General features: G+C 40.7%; 1 protein-coding gene across 4 annotated transcripts in view; it reads right to left on the reverse strand.

Annotated features, from left to right (window-relative positions):
- The window catches only part of CPSF6 (cleavage and polyadenylation specific factor 6), a 28,289-nt gene extending 13,086 nt beyond the window's left edge, over positions 1–15,203 (reverse strand). The window contains exons 1-11 of one of the 4 annotated variants that reach the window (XM_048502492.1): positions 15,022–15,167; positions 14,531–14,724; positions 11,368–11,577; positions 10,925–11,028; positions 9,425–9,570; positions 9,011–9,184; positions 7,583–8,087; positions 5,934–6,026; positions 4,474–4,589; positions 3,462–3,615; positions 2,789–3,010 (exon numbers count right to left, since the gene is read on the reverse strand). In XM_048502492.1, the coding sequence (XP_048358449.1) occupies positions 2,983–3,010; positions 3,462–3,615; positions 4,474–4,589; positions 5,934–6,026; positions 7,583–8,087; positions 9,011–9,184; positions 9,425–9,570; positions 10,925–11,028; positions 11,368–11,577; positions 14,531–14,629 (1,629 nt within the window). In that variant the 5' untranslated portion in view covers positions 14,630–14,724; positions 15,022–15,167 and the 3' untranslated portion in view covers positions 2,789–2,982. Of the gene's footprint in view, positions 1–2,788; positions 3,011–3,461; positions 3,616–4,473; positions 4,590–5,933; positions 6,027–7,582; positions 8,088–9,010; positions 9,185–9,424; positions 9,571–10,924; positions 11,029–11,367; positions 11,578–14,530; positions 14,725–15,021 lie in introns of all 4 variants that reach the window. The other 3 variants (XM_048502493.1, XM_048502494.1, XM_048502495.1) reach the window with 3 other exon arrangements.
- Positions 15,204–16,827: the final 1,624 nt, after the last annotated feature.

The following is a 16,827-nucleotide window of genomic DNA, read 5'->3' on the forward strand; positions in this document are numbered from 1 at the left end:
ACCAGGCTGTCATTGTTCTAGTAACTGCTACTGAAATACTTTCAGCTACACTTTCATTAAATCTCATGGCCATTTTTATTCTGCTTTATACCCACCTTGAATCAGTCCTCACCCAAATAAAGTTAAGACTGAAATGGGCTTGTAAATGTTTGGTTTGGGGCTTTCATACATTCTAAGCTGTTCACTGAACTGTATATTATAATTAAACAGAAAAAAACATTTTAACTATCACATAGCAGCAACACCTAGAAAAGGTGTCTTCAATCTTTTATCCCAATATTTTAATTAGTGGCAGAAATATTTCTATAGCTATATTTCCCATCATTTATATGCTTGTGAAAAACAGCAACATTCTAAAAATAGCTGTATAATCATTTTCTAATCTCAGACTTCAAGAGTGCAATCCTAAACAGAGGACTTTAGTCCTTTGTAGGACTGTGCTGTCAATCATTCAAGAAAGCAAAGGCAGATTATCTAACTAATGGCAATTTACGCTTTTGGTGCACTTGCCAAGACACTCTATTGAGCATGCTTAGGACCAAAAAGCCTTTTTGTTGTTGGCTGTCTTCTGTAACATACCTGCATTGAGTACTTCTTACACCATGCCTCTGCTTACACATAAGGTAGAGTTAATGAATTGAAACTACTCTTGATGCAATAAGAAGCCATTGACGTTAAAACACAGTTTAGTGCTAGTCATACCCTTCAGGTAAATAAGCCCTGATGCACATTTACATTGTAAATGTTACATATTTTTGGAATAGTATTGGGAAATAAGAATCTGCAATTTTAACATTTTTATATATTTATAAACCACACTGAACCTGTTGCAGGGGTAAAGCTTAAAGTATTTTAAACAATTTTGTTCACAGTGATATCCAAAGTAGTGTTTCTGATGAGTTGGAAACAGAATAACATATAGGAAAACCACATCAACAAGACATACTGAGAAATCATTTGCCAGAGATGAGAATATTCTTTAAAAGAAGCTGGCAAGGAAAAAAAAATAGGAACTGAAACCAAGGTATCAATTCAGTTTCTCTTCATGTGAAGATGGACAAAAGTTCTAAAGATTTAGAGAACTCTTCTAACAATATGAAATTAAAAGCTATTTTAAGTCAAAGTTTTAGCCCCAAAATATATATTTTAAAACTTTTCCTCTTAAAAAAAAACAAGTCAGGATGCTGAGAACCTACTTAGATATATGTGAGTATTGATCAAAACACCATCCAAAGAGGAAGATATAAGCTACTTCACCTTTCCATGTCATTTCTCTGTTCCTGGTTAATTAAACAAAAGGAATATTTTTTTAATTGAGAAAAAAGCACACATATCTAAGTTGGTCCTCTAATATAATAAAGAATATCAGCCTATTGTTGAGGGAACAGCCATGATATTCTGTGTTTTCACGAGACATGATATAGAGGTGTAAAGTCCTTTCAAAATTTAACACAGAAAACTTTCAGAGGTGGAACAAGAACTTGTCAGTACAGTTAGAAGTTGCTAAATAAGCACTATTGATGTGCCATAAAAGAATACGGTACAGAAAATACTGTGATACTGTGACCCACACTGATAAACTGCATTTGCAGCCCCATTATCCTTCATGAAGGTGGTGAAAAGGACTACAGAAGTAACTATGTTGAATTGTTTCCAATCTGGTTTAAGGCCTGGCTATGGGACTGAAACAGTCATGGTTGCTCTGGTGGATGACTGACTCTGGGAGGAACATTTTATTGTGCTGATGTTTTAATAAGTTTCTGTTACTTTTTAAGATTCAGTGTTATTATGCTTTTAAACAGTTAGCCACCTTGGTGGCCCTGAGAAGGGAAGAAAGACTGCATTCCTCAAACAAATGCATACATGTGAAAGATGTCTTTCATTCAAAGAGACTACTACACAGTGCTGCACCACTAATGTTGATCTAAATTCAAATATTTATTCATGTGCAAGTTATTGTACAAGAATAATAATTTGTTTCATGTTCTAGACTATTAAGAGGTATGGAAAATAGAGACCATATGTTAACCATGCAACAATGAAAGGAAAATAGGGTTTTCATAAAAATTCCTTTTGTAGTCCAGGCTTTGTGAAGTGGTAAACAATATGTTTTGAAAAAATGACCAAAGGAATGTACTACTTATCACCAGACCTGATGTCAGTCTGTTAACTCAGCATATGTTCTTCACCTTGAAAAGGAAATCAATGTCCCTGGTATAAATAACAACTTCCTTGTTGGTGCCAGAAACAGTACATTTGTGTAACTTTGTATTGGTATCACTTTGTCCAATAAGCAAGAACAAGAACATAGAGAGTTCCTACAAGGCTATAAAAATTCCAATTCATTAAAGACCTTTAGAGATCACTTAGCAGCAGCTTTGGCATATTATAGCCATGCAAAGTTATTGGAATGAAAACATGAGACTGCCCTGATATATGGGCACCTCATATCCCCAAATATTTATGTTACCATCCTCTGAAGTGGTTATGGAAAAGCTGCTGCGATAGACCCAGCTTAATTATATAGATTGTCATTTAAAAAAGCAACATTACAAAGCATTTACACAATACCAGAAGACATTAATTTAGTTAAGCAAATAGGGACCGGGTGGTGGGACAGGAATTTTTTTTTTAATACTTACCTGAAATTGCCTCAACACGGGAAATGAATTTAGGATAGCATACAGCTTTACAATTTTAACATTTATTCTCTAACACAATTCCAAGTTAATGTTGATTTAAAATTAAACCAAACCGTAATCGTGAAATCTGAAACTAATATACCCACCTCCTTTAACGATGACGATACTCTCGTTCTCGATCTCGCTCTCTATCACGATCTCTATCACGGTGCGATTTTTTTGATAATCTCTCCACGTTCATAGGCTTCTTTCCGGTATGCTTCGATAATCATCATGGCGATCGACTTCACCGATTTGTGGTACTGCTTTTTCTCCTTGACCTGCTGTACAGCAAACGGTCCTACTCTCTCGATGCGGCTCCACGTCTTCTAAAAGAAATTACTTCATTAATTCTCTTAAAATGTATGCATTTGGTAGCAGTAAACCCAAACCTCTGGTAAAGAGTATTAGGCATGGAGAATGTGGCCTCAGTCAAGGAACAGAACATGCTGAACTTCAGGACTCTTCTAGACCTCGGTGTCTAAACTGCAGAGTAAGAAGTGTGGTATCACCACATTTTGGTGTCACCAAATAAGTTAACAGCTTAATGTATTTTCTCATTCAACAGTTTAATAAGGTTGTGGATACTGCAATGTCACTGAACAGTACTTGTATCAGTTCTAACTATTTGAACCCAGTTATAGCATGTTCTCCTAGCCAAGAAACTGAAGCTTCACAAAACAGGTGAATTATTCTAGGACTCATATCAAGTTCATTATAGTACTCTCTAATAAGGTTTCCCTCCCAAAACCTATATCTGTTTATACACAAAAGGTTTACCTTGACCCAGAACCATAAGATTTTGACTCAATTCCATGAAGGCAATCTTGCAAGGAGCTAATAAGTACTTTGCAACGATCATCAGCCGACACTTTGGATTGTTTAATTAAAGAAATTGCAGTCACCAACGTTTCTATAGCACTTCCATAGTCTCCTAGAAGGTGAAAAAACACATATGGATGAATATGGTTTACATATATGGTTTCTAAACATCCAACCCTACTGTTCGTTGTCTTCTACAATTATTAGAACATGTATTACTGCAGTCTAAACAACAATTTCCACAAAGAACAGATGGCTTGGTGATCCTGCACCTTGACCATACTGTTGTCGGTTGTAGAAGGTGGCTTGCTCAGACCTGAATAGCCCCAGGCTAGTCGGATCTCATCAGATTTAAGAAGCCAAGTAGGGTCAGCCCTGGCTAGTATTTGGATGGAAGACACCCAAAGAATACTAGGGTTATGATAGAGAGGCAAGCAATGGCAAACCACCTCTGAACATCTCTTGTCTTGACAACCCAATGGGGTCACTATACATCAGCTGTGACTTAATGCAAAAAAAGAAAGAAAAAGAGGTTGCTTATATGACTGAATGCTCTTCAATGAAGAAAACCAGATATTAGGGAGAAGGCTTCTAGTCTAATTAAATTCATATGTTGTAGGAGCCCTTACCTATAGTCTGGACTGATGTAGTCCAGTCACAGACTTACCACCTGTTTCTGGAAATATAGTCTAGTTCGATCTGATGGGGCTTTTAGAAAGTTATATTTTCAAAGATAATATTCCTCCCAGGATTAGTTGTTACAGATTCCCAACACAAGTAATTTCTATGACTATAGAACTGGTCCTAAGAATCCATCCCACTAGCAGCAGAGTCTTCCACCAGGACTAGAAGCCTTGGTTTAGCAGACAGACACATTCTTGGTTCAGCAGAAATACACAAAAGGAGAGACCACCACTAGAAGGAATTTATGAATTATGATTATGGATAGGAGGAAAAAAGCCATACTGACCAGCACTGGCATCTGAAACAGCTCTTGAAATGGCACTGCTAGAGATGGCCCTATTTCTATTCATGATTTCTTCAAATTCTGCTTCACTTAAAGGTGTCCTTGCAGCATCCATTTCTCTGCAAACATACACAAGTTCAAGACTTTACTTCCAGCTAATCACAGCTATATATTTAACAGTCTGCAATCTTAAGCAAAGTAACACATAAGAGAAAGGGGTTTTTTGCTACATCAAGATTTTTAAAATGCAAAACCTGCACACTAGAGAAAAAGGGGCACTAGCACAGAAGCAGTAGTTCTGTAAGTAGTGCTGAAACCTTCCGTCAGATGGTCTACTTAAGCAGTGCTTTTCATCATCAGAGAGCTTTACAATATGCTTACGAATCTTCTACACTTACGTAGGTTATTTCTTCAAGCGTATAAATATATATAGATATAGAAAATTGCCCTGCCCAGTGAGTGAGTATCAATGAAGATGCTCAGCACATGTGTTACAACAGCTAGAAATCAGACTACATAACAAGTAAATGCTGCAATGTGCTGGCTGTACACCTAACAGCTCAATTACTCATCATTAGTAGCAGAAAAATACCTAACAATTCTGAAAATCCCCTCTTGAACACATTTCATCTGTCAGTAGCACTCACAAGATATTACACATGTACCATAAACATGTACAAAATGGGAGCACAGAAGAACATTCTAATACCACCCCCTTTCTATACGCTATTACCAGATTATGATTACAGAGTCTATGGATACAAGCTCCATCCCCCGTAATAGGGAATACAATTTTGGGACTACAACCCACACACACAGACTTCATGCTCAATCATCCACTGGGCAGGACCAGTGTCTTCATGCCCATTCCTTGTCTACTCATGTTGATTTCAACCCATAAAATGTCATCTGCAGAAGGCTGCTTAAAACATAAAATCTGGATCTGATAAAAACATGCTTTTTTCTATTCCTAACTTTCGTACGCCTAGAGCAGAGGTCTGCAACCTGCGGCTCTCCAAATGTTCATGGACTACAAATCCCATAAGCCCCTGCCAGCATGGCCAATATGCTGGCAGGGGCTGATTGGATTTGTAGTCCATGAACATCTGGAGAGCCGCAGGTTGCAGACCCCTGGCCTAGAGACATATTGCCCACCACTTCTTCCTTTTACATGGGGCAAATATTAATCTAAATAATATAACTTAATTGACTTGACTAAGGCATCAGGAATGAAGATCAAGCTTTAGAGGTTGGAGTTAAGACTATACATCCTTCATATTCCTTTCAGCACTGCAAAGCTGTATGGCTTAACTTGCTTTTGAGAAATGTTTCTTTCAAGTGTTAGTTCTTTTGGTAGAAAGAAAAATGCAGAATGATAAGCAATGCTATCCTCTTAAGAGTAAGAAGTGGATCAAGATCCTATAGCCGATTTAGCATAAGAGGAAATGTCTAAAAATTCATACCTCCCTGCGTTTTGAGTATTATTTTTCGATTGTCTCCAATACAATGGCATATGTAATTGTTCTCTTATGGACATGTTATTTCCAGTGAAACGCCTATGATATATAATTGACAATTTAAATATAGTTATGGATTGTAGTTGAGATCATCATGAAAATATTGGACATCATGTGCAGAGATTCTACTTCGGCTTTCACCACCCTCAACCCTCCCTTGCCTACTAGAGATCTATCTTGATATACAAGGATAACAATTTGGTTTTATTAAGAGTTCTCTTAGGTATTTTCAAGCAATTATGTCCCAAACTCTACATTTTGGAATGGTGCTTGGTGAAGTTTAAAACATAACATTTTCAACATTAATTCAGTGGATTTAGTCAGAAGTGCAATATAAGACTAAACTGGTTTTCCAATAAATAATCAAGCCAACAAAACCTTCCTAGCCACCATAATATACAACTAAATTTTACATAACTGACAGCCTATTATGAGACAATGTAACACGCACAGAAGATAGGCAACATCAAAGAAAGAGAAGCAGCAACAGATATAAATTAACAAGAGTTCTTCAAAGATGACTGGAAAACAAATGGGGGATTCGAACAAGCAAGGCTGCTTGATGAAGAAAGCAGCAATGGAGTGTTTTAATACAACTACCCACATTTTGAGAGCAGTCAAGGGACTGCAGTGGGTGAAGCAGACAAAAAAGGAATACATCTCAAGACTTATACAGTGCACAGAGGGTTTCCTTTCAGAGAATCTGTCCAATGGCAAAAGTGGACGAAACACAGAATGGACTAGCACTTATTCTGTGTTATATAGCTGAGGAACAGAATTAAACCTTTTGTGCAGAAGTAATCTTGGTAATTGGGTCATTAAGATACTAACAATAAATAAAGGTGTAATACAAGGTAAAATGCTAACATATCCTTGCAAATATATCCATATATTTATGCACAAGATATAAATTATATGAACAATAAATGCATAATCAATCTAAGGTAAATATGTAGCTAGAATACCTGAGTACTGTATTTCATGTACTGGTTCTCAAGCTATGTAATAGCATCCTCCAGCCCAGCCAGGTGCAAAACACCAGGAAAAGTAACACCAAGATACAGGGAAGGAAAGGATTTTGAGTCAGATATATATTTGTTCTTCTTGACAGTCAAGGGACAGGTGAGTTGAATGACCTCTTGAAAGGATCACCCCGATTAGTGTTGTCTCTGTTAGAATGACTGCTGTCCCAACTTGCCCTAACATTACAATTAATTTGGGAACTGTACCTTTGGTGTTTCAATGACATTTTTAAGGAAGAGGAGGCAAACGTCCTGCCTAATTTTGATGCTTGCTTTTTTTTTGCTCCAAACCATGCATCTCCGCACACAGCAGTGCACATCACTCCTTCCAAGGATCTCTGTGCAATCTGCTTTAGAATACATGCATGGTATAATGTTCCAGGAGTAGATATCTAAATACTTTAAAAAGAGGATCCCAATCTAAAAGTCTGTGAAACCATGATTTAGCAGCAGCCTCACATTTAAGCAACTTCCAACACTTCCTAGTGCAAAGGGAAACAAAATAACCTAAACAGACTGAGTGTGGAACCCCTAAATGGGAACAATTATCTAACAACACAGAAAGGCACTCACCTGCCTGGTGGCCCATAATCACCTCTATCATATGGTGGAGGTCGGCCGTATGGGTCTGACGGTGGTGGACCACGGCTGTCTGATGTGGGTATACCACTGTTGGCTGGTGGGGGGAAGAAAGCTGGATTCACGTGTGGGGCTGGTGGGGGAGCACCAGGTGGTGGCCCAGGCAAGTGAGGAGGAGGAGCCAGTGTCAAAGGTGGCCCTAGTGGACCAGGTGGACGAGGGGGGAAAGGGCCTGGAGGTGGAGGAGGACCTTGTTGTGGGGGTGGAGGGCCTGGTGGTGGGCCATATCCTGGAACCGGAGGTGGAGGACCAGGGGGGAGTGGACCCAATGGAGGCTGGCCAAAGGGCTGTCCAGGAAACAGAACTGGAGGAGGAGGGCGGTCACCGCGATTGGGAGGACCAGTTAATGGAGGAGGGAGAACCTGGCCAGGTGGTGGAGGACCTGGAGGGCCTGGAGGGCCAGGAGGACCTAATGGCGGACGTGGAGGAGTCTGTCCAGCTAAAAGGGGGGAAAACAATTTCCACAATTAAAATCCTTCTGGCAACTTTTTCAGCAAGATTACAGAATGACTTCTATTTAAAAAAAGGTTGGTAACTGATCTTTATGTTTTCCTTTATGAATCTACGCAGTTAGCAGAAGATGGGACAACTTTAGAAAAGCATAAGGCATGACAGTTTACTTAAGCTATCTGTATATCACAGCAAAAAGGAACATGGCATGTCAGCAAAAAACAAATTCCTATTGGTTATTGATTGATACAGTAAAAACAATAAACAGGAAAAATACATTTGTGCTTTTGAAATGTGGTGTAGTGAATAAAGTGTTTGAGTAGAATAAGAGACAGCCAGGTTCAACCCTCATTTTGCCATGGGAGCTTACTAGGTGACTGTGGGTCAGTCACTTTGAGCCTATCCTACCTCAAAATGTTGTGAAAGTAAAATGGAGAAGAGAATGATGTAAGCCACTTTGGGATCCCACTGTGATGAAAAGTGGGGAATAAACGAAGTAAATAAATATACAGTATTTAGGGGTTTTTTAAAATTGTATTGTATCAACTTTCTATTTTTAATGTATTTACAAGTAGCTTTCTTTAGAAAAGCAACTCCTAAACTCGTATTTTTTAAAAATAAAAACTAGGGAGATTGGAAAGTTACACATTTCGTACAATGCAAAAATGTTCTATCCAACTTTAAACTCAGTGCAACTTTTAGGGAATCTAACATCAAGCTTATTCTTTGAGCTTAACTCTACCAGGCCTTAACTGCAATTGGTCATCTAATGAATTATTCAGAAAATACATTTCAGTATCAGATATCCCTACATCAATCCAGCAATAAAAGCCCTAGAGGTTAGCATGCTGAGTTTAATATCTTCTATCTATATATAGAAGTAGCAAAATACAAAACATTAAAGAATTTTACCTGGAAAGGGTGGAGGTGGTCCTCCTGGTCCAGCTGGTCCAGGAAATCTGTCCCCACCAGGTAGGGCACCAGGAAAACGACCCCTCCCTCTATTACTTGGTGGGAATGTTGCCCGTGAACCACCCCCTGGAGGACCAGCTTTTCCTTCTCCTGACATCTGCCCTGACTGTGTAGCTGCAGTAGTGAAATAAAAGCATGACATACAACATCACATTAGCAAGGGCTTTCAAATCTGAAAACAAAATCCTCTAGCTCAGAGGTCTGCAACCTGAGGCTCTCCAGATGTTCATGGACTATAAACCCCATCAGCCCCTGCCAGCATGGCTTCAACCATGTATACCACATCTGACACTTGTTAACTTAAAGGCAAATATCCCTTTCACTTCACTGAAAGCAGCTGAAAGCAACACTTACTTTTCCTTGACTGCAGTTCAAATTGACTCAGAAACTGCTTATTACATGGAGTTACAACAGGATTTTGACCATGCAATTCTCTTTTAGGCAACAGATCCATTAGTTTTTTGGATGAGGCTTCAGATCCTACACCTACAAGAGCAAACCTGAATAAGATAATGGAAGAAAAGACACATTTTCAGAAATCTCAAAAGGCTATATATGAAAATTTGGAATATTTATGTTTTATCTTAAACTATATATACCCATATATATAACTGCTGCACTCATAGAATTTGTATACTTTATCTTAAACTATACCATTTTCTAGCAAAAGAACACAGGAGATGTGTGCTTTAATCCACCAACACTTCCTGGGTGTTCTTTCTAGTGGAATGCCAGAAAGAAGACACCCCCCCACCCCGATTCTCATGCAGCATCTAACAATTTTATTTAAGTGCCACCTGTGTCAAAATCATTATTACCTGAACTATTAGACATAATAATTTGAAAAATGAGCATTTATATTGCTCCAGATGGCTAGTAACAAGACTTTTTCTATAGTTGCGCCTGCCATTTTGTTTCCTGTGGCAGCAAACAACTAAAGAAAAAGGGCACAACTCTAGAAAAAGATACGTCTTGCTGATAGCTTAGGGCAATATAAATGCTCTTTTTTAAAAGTACTATGTTTAATAGTACAGAGAATAATGATTTTGACAAAGGCGGCACTTAATAAGATCGTTAGACTATGCTCAAGAATCTGCATTTCCTTGAAATGTGGAAACACATTGCTGCAACTTGTCGCAGCACATATGACCACACTTGGTTCTTTTAACCAATCTCTTTTAATCTCTTAGGCTGAGATGCTTAATGCCCATCTTTCTCTCCACAACAGACCACAACTTTTGAGCCAGGATGTATCACCTTCATTTGAAGATAGAATACAACAGTACCAAGGGTAGAGACAGAAGGGATGAAAATTGATTGCAATTAACAAAGAAGACAAAAACTGAATTACTGTAGATTCTTTATGGGGTGACGGGGGCTAAGAGTTGAGAAAAGAAGACCTTTCCTAACTTTGTCCATAATGGAGTGGAAAGGAGAAAGAGGAGTAAAAATTGTTCAAATTACCATGTTTAAAAGTAAAGCCAAAAGGTCTTTTACAGTAGTGATGACAAATAGGGACATAAACAATATTCTCAATGCTATAACTACATAAAGTATACTCTGAATATTACAGCTACATAACAGCCATGATCAATAACAATGAGAATTCTCACAAGAGCTCGCCAACTTTTTATGTGCTGCCATGTACACATGAACAGATTTCCCTTTTATAACATTTTCAACTACTTCTCAAAATTTCTCATTCTGCTTGCCACTTTCTCAAGTTCATTTGTCCTTCTATGTTCTTAGGCCACATTACTTCCAGGTAAGTAAGATACTATTAAATCTTATTTCCTGTCATAGTGTTAGAAGTAGAACAGAAAAAAAAGAGATAATATATTTCAACTTTCTTACCCCTTCGACTGACCATTAGCACGGTTTTCAAAAAATTTTATCTCCAGAATATCATTTACACCAAGTGAATGAACTGCTTCAGTTAAATCTTCATCTGTGGTCCACTGTAAAATATTCATAACCAACACTATAGTTTTAGGTTACAGAAAAAAGAGCATGATCCCTTCGACACTACAATCATTTAAAGTAATTCATCAACAGAGCATAAACATATACACCTTCCATACCAACCAATTCCATTATCAAAATTAACTTTGAGGCTGTTTGAAAGATGGAATGCTCTTTTCTAATCCTACCTGATAATTTGAGCAAATTACGTTTTTATTTCTCAAAAATAAAGTGCCTATTAATATAATGGAATATTAAACTATAATGTTTACCCACTCAAAAGCCCTTGTTACAATAATTAACAACAGAAATATGCAGCAATGTGTAATACTTACCCAAGTAAGATTTCCAATATACAGTGCAATTCTCTTTCCGGTGTATGTGTAGACAACATTTGGTGCTGATCCTTTGCCTACATCATCTCCAACAGAGGGTGGGAGAGAGTCCATATAATCACGGTCCTCTGGTGCATCGCCGTTATTGGCAGATGGAGAAATGACGTCGTCATACAAGTCTATTTGATCATGCCCACCATATTCTGCTTCCTAAAAGATAGTGAAGTTATAGATGCTAGATTAAAATGTGTTCAATAGTCAGTGTTTTTGCTCAAGAGATATTTCATCTAGAACTAAAGGTTTGGGTCTGAAAGTCAAATCCAAGTTTCAAAATAGTAGTGCTTTATAAATGCAAAATTCAAATATGACTGACCTCTTTTTCATTTAATGTATCCTTAAGAAATTCACCTTTTTACATTTTTAACATAAAATTTACAGTTCGTTTATGTTTGTGGGGTAAATGGATCATTTTTCAAAAAGTTTGTTAAAATCTTTCTGAAAATCTTCCCATTAATCTGGCTTTGTATCTAAGGGCAAACTAACATTTGTTGCATTATGCATTATTCAAAGTTACCCCGCCCCTATTTCTTTCTTTTAATGCAAAGCTTTAAGTAGTTTCTGGGTTTAAGTGAAGGCCCAAATGGGACAGCTATCTTTGCCTGGCATGCATATGTCCACTCCAAATCACATCCCCAATTTCTTTTCAAGGGGTATCCAACCTTGTTTAGCCAACCTTGTTGGGGCTCTTTGGGAATTTTAAAAAAAGTCAGTGGATACCACCACATAATGACTATCATTTGAGGGGGGTGGGTTACAAAATGTTGGGAGATTCTAAGCCAACTTCCCCCCTAGGAGGAAGGTGCTTGCTTCCAAACTGAATTCCTTGAAGATGCCAAAATAATGTATCTTGATCGCCTATGAAGCCCCTCTTGCTTCTGAAGACTTAAGTCAACTGCAGCTCATGAAAGCTCATGCTGAAATAAATGTTGTTAGCCTTTAAGGTACCACTGGTCTTTTGCTTTGTTTTGCTATGACAATAAACTCCTTCACAACCCACCTGACCAGTCACTCCTCCTCTCTCGTGTCGCTAGAAAAACTTCATCTCACTGTATTCAATAGCCAGATATGCAGCCTCCATGGTTCATTCATAACATTTGCTCTTTATTATTATTTAGAGTAACTACAAAAGATGCATCCTTGTACCCAACAGTTTTATTGAATATCAAGCAGGAAGAATAGGTCCAATACACTGCCATGTTTGCAAATGCATCAATATATTCAATTAACATTGAAACACCAAAGCATCCTTGATGCTATCATTGAAGTAAAAATGAGCACAAGTTATAGTTGACATAACCAGTCTAATCTTAAAAGAAAATTATTCAAAAGTGGTGTGTTAAAAGACATATTGTAATAGTTTTAACAATCTTGTCTTCCTTGCAAGCTTTCTGGAAATTTTAGTCAATGATGATGCTGAGAATTATCTGCTAGAGACCCCTTTATTTCTAGGATTGTGTGTGAAATGGATATTACCACAAATACAAGTGCCTACAGTGAACTTCAAAAACATAATGGAAATTTTCAAAATCTGAAGTGTGGGAATACTACTGAGATATTTGTAGCAAAATGATTTGTTCCCAAATTACTTGATATTACAGTATTGAGAATTCACGATACCTGCAGAAACACCAGATGATCAAATGAAGGGACCTGTACCTTCCACCAGGGCCAGACATGGGGAGGGCGGGGTGGGGGGGCGTAGTGGCTGCCTCAGGCTGAGAGGGGGCATTGGTAGCCACCAGCCCTTCTTCCCATTTCAGTGACCCTGACCAGAGGTCAGTGCCTGTTCCAGTTGCGTCACATGCTTGTCTTGCCCATGGCTGAAATGACTAGCCACCTCCAGATCCAAGCACTAAGGCAGGCAGGGAGGCCACTGTGGTGCTGTAGCCAGAGGCCTGAGTGCTGTGTGCCTGCGAAGCCGCCTGGGAAGATACACTGCCTGTGCAGAGTAGGCAGAGGTAGCCGAGGAGTGCCCTGTTCCTGGGGGACAAGGATGGCAAGGACTGCAGCTGGAAACTTGTGCCATGGGACTTGCAGTCCCTGCACTTGGTAAGCCTGCATCATCTTCCCCATCATCACTTTCTCCATCCTTCTGGCTCTCACACGCATGCAACAGCTGGGGACAGGGAAGCAGAAGAACTATTTTGTGCACCAGTTCCAAGGGTTGCTGGTTCCAAGGCACCTGGGAAAGAGTCTGAAGAACTGAAGGGACTAATCAATCTGGCAAGTACACTCTTTCAAAGATGTTTATGTTAATACTCTGCTGTGGGCCACTTCACTAAATCCTTGTCTGGATGATAATGGAGAGGGATGAGTGATCATATGTTAGGCTGTCACCCTTTCTAGCAATATAAACCAATTTGTGAGACCTTGATAGCTGGAGTGTGAGATCTATCACAGACCATGGATGGTTCACATGAACAAGAAGGCACGTGTGAAACTGTTCACCTCCCCAATAAATTTTTTTCCACATCACTGAAGTTAGCCTCCTGACCAGAGGATTGGAAGGTAGCAAGATTACTGAATGTAAGACGACTTCTGTTACAATGAATATAACGGAGAGTTCTGAGGAGTCAGAGTAGGAAAAATTCAAGAAGAAAGAGAGATAGCCACAACCATACCACTGGAAGTTACAAACAAGGGGCAGGGTGGTAATACGCCTCTCAAATAATGCAGAAGTTATTTATTAACAATTCATGGAAGTCTATACAATATCATTTAAAAGAGTTGTTAATTATATATGTATATAAAGAAGAAATATGTATACAATATATGGGGGACATCATTATGTGCCCTTGTCTTCCTCGAAAAATATGGAGATCTGACCCTGCTTCCCACACAACTGAATCCATGTGGGAATTTTAAAATATATTTTCTGAACAACAATGAGGATGCTGAATGTTCTCGGCATTTAACTGGCCCATTTCATCACCGTGTTACCCTGGTGCTCAAACGGTTTTTTCAACCCAACATGTTAAATTGAGGGGCTGGTTTGCTACCCTCATTTTTGCGGCACGCTTCTACCCTAAACTGTTTTCTGAAATAAATGCATTCTCTGTTGGCTTGCCAGACGCCTTTGCAATGACTCCTTTGCTGAGCACACCTGGAGGGGAGAGGTTTCGCCTCTCGCACACATCTCTCTCGACGCCTCCGGGGAAGCGGCTGCTGCTTGTTCGCGCCGCCGTCTTCCAGCCTTTCTCATCTCAAGGGAAATGAAGGCGAGCGGGAGGGGGAGCGCCACACAAACGCCACAACGCTACGAGGGACTCGGGCTCCTTGTTCTCCAGCTCCCGGGGCCTCCGAGAGAAAAGCAGAGAAGAGGAGGCACGCAAGAGACCTTCCCCGCTACCGGAGCACTCGCCTCGCAACCTACTCGAAGCGCCAGGCGGGAAAACTCGCGGGCTCTTGGGTCAGGCGCCACAGTCAACAATGGCGGCGCCGTTTCCGTGCGTCCTGTGAGGCCCAGCCAGTCAGCCTCTCCCTCGCTCCCTCTCACGCGCGCACAGGCATCATCACCCCCTCACGCTCCCCACCTCCGCCTGACTCGAAGAGCCGCGGCCATGGCGGAACCCAAGCGCGCGGCGTCTCCTCTACCTGGTTAAACTCCTCTCCCACATCGGCGTAGATATCGATGTGGTCCACGCCGTCCGCCATATTCCGCTTCTCTTCCTCCTCCTCCCTCACCGCTGCAGCAGCCAGCCCCGCCCGCCGATACAGCTGCCGCAGCCAGCCGCTGCCACACAAGAGGGGGGAGATGTGCTGAGGGGGGAAAGGGGGTACGACGTCACTTCCGTGGAAACAAAGGAGCTCCCGGTGGTGAACTTTGGCGTCCCTGTCTATGGGGTGGGGAATGGTGGAGGACTAGCATTCCCGAGGGGGTCCACGAGAGGGCGTGAGTGGCAATACGAAAATTACACTGCTTAAGCTTTCGCCATTTTCCCCTCCCCCGTACGTGCCTCTTTTGAGACACAGATAAAGAACCACAGTAGATCTCCTGTGAGCCACTGTTCCTGTAGTATCGTAGGCTCGGCCAGCCGTTGGTTTTAGGGCTACCCTCATTAAGGCCTCTTTGCTCGGAAATCCCATTGGAAAAAGGTTTACCGCCCAGTAAGTGCATATGATTTTGAACTATTCCATGTACAGTTAACTCATATGCGAACTTCATTGAGTTCACTTTCTCCCTGTTAAGTGTGTATGATGTGTCTAGGAAATTTTACATTAATGATGGTCTCCTGAGGCCTGACCCAATTAGAACAAGAGGCGAGAGGTAGGGTGAAATAAAAGAAGTTTTTGTTGTGCTGCAGCACCAGTTTTCAGTTAGACAGTGGGTTTCCAGGTTTACTGAGTCATAAAATCAGCATCATCACAGCATCACTGGTAAGGTCAGAAAGTAGTTTCTAGATTAAACTACCAAATGGAAGGTGCTGAATTAACCACATCATCCATTTCTAAACTTGACTCCAGAGGTTTCAAGAAACCTGCCAAGTCCATAAGGAAATGCCCTTTACCTGGCAGTTTCAATAAATTGCTGAAGCAAGAATGGGCAAACCCAGATAATCCCTGGATTCAATGACCAAAAATTTGGCACACTATCTAAAGGAAGCCATGGAAGACCTAAAAGTACCATTGGTCAATGATCCAGTGGTAGTGCTACACTCAGGCCCCTTCCGCACATTCCGAATAAAGCACTTTCAGACCACTTTCACAATTGTTTGCAAGTGGATTTTTCTATTCTGCACAGCTGCAAAGTGGATTGAAAGTGTATTATTCTGCATGTGTGCAGGGACATAGGTATAGTTTTTTATGGGGGTTCGGGGGTGGGGCCACACCCCCACCCGCCCCTAGGGCATGGCCATGCCTCCCCAAGCCCCGCCCCTGGCCTAGCACTTATAAAAGCAGCTCTCTAAGCCAGGGATGGCAGACTCCCCTGCCCTGCCCCCCACCAGCTGGGCTCCCAGCCGGCAGCTGGCGGTTCCTTCTGCCCTCCCCTCTGGGCAAAGGCATAGAGGGAAAATAGAGCCCGGTGCAAAATCTGAGCCCCCACCCCCCGGCAGACGCTGTGATACTGGAATCCACCCCCTAACAGCATCACTTTCAACGGTGTTTAAACTAGAGAGCCCACATTCTCCTTTTAAATCCACCTTAAAGGGAGAATCTGGGGTTCCCAGTTAAACAGCATTGAAAGTGATGCTGTTTGGGGGTGGATTATCCCCCACCCTGAAACAGCATCACTTTCAATGTGGCGTAGTGGTTAAGAGCAGGTGCATTCTAATCTGGAGGAACTGGGTTTGATTCCCTGCTCTGCCACTTGAGCTGTGGAGGCTTACCTGGGGAATTCAGATTAGCCTGTGCATTCCCACACATGCCAGCTGGGTGATCTTGGGCTAGTCACAGCTTTTC

Source organism: Sphaerodactylus townsendi, linkage group LG06, assembly GCF_021028975.2.
Source record: "Sphaerodactylus townsendi isolate TG3544 linkage group LG06, MPM_Stown_v2.3, whole genome shotgun sequence".
Taxonomy (NCBI): Eukaryota; Metazoa; Chordata; class Lepidosauria; order Squamata; family Sphaerodactylidae; genus Sphaerodactylus; species Sphaerodactylus townsendi.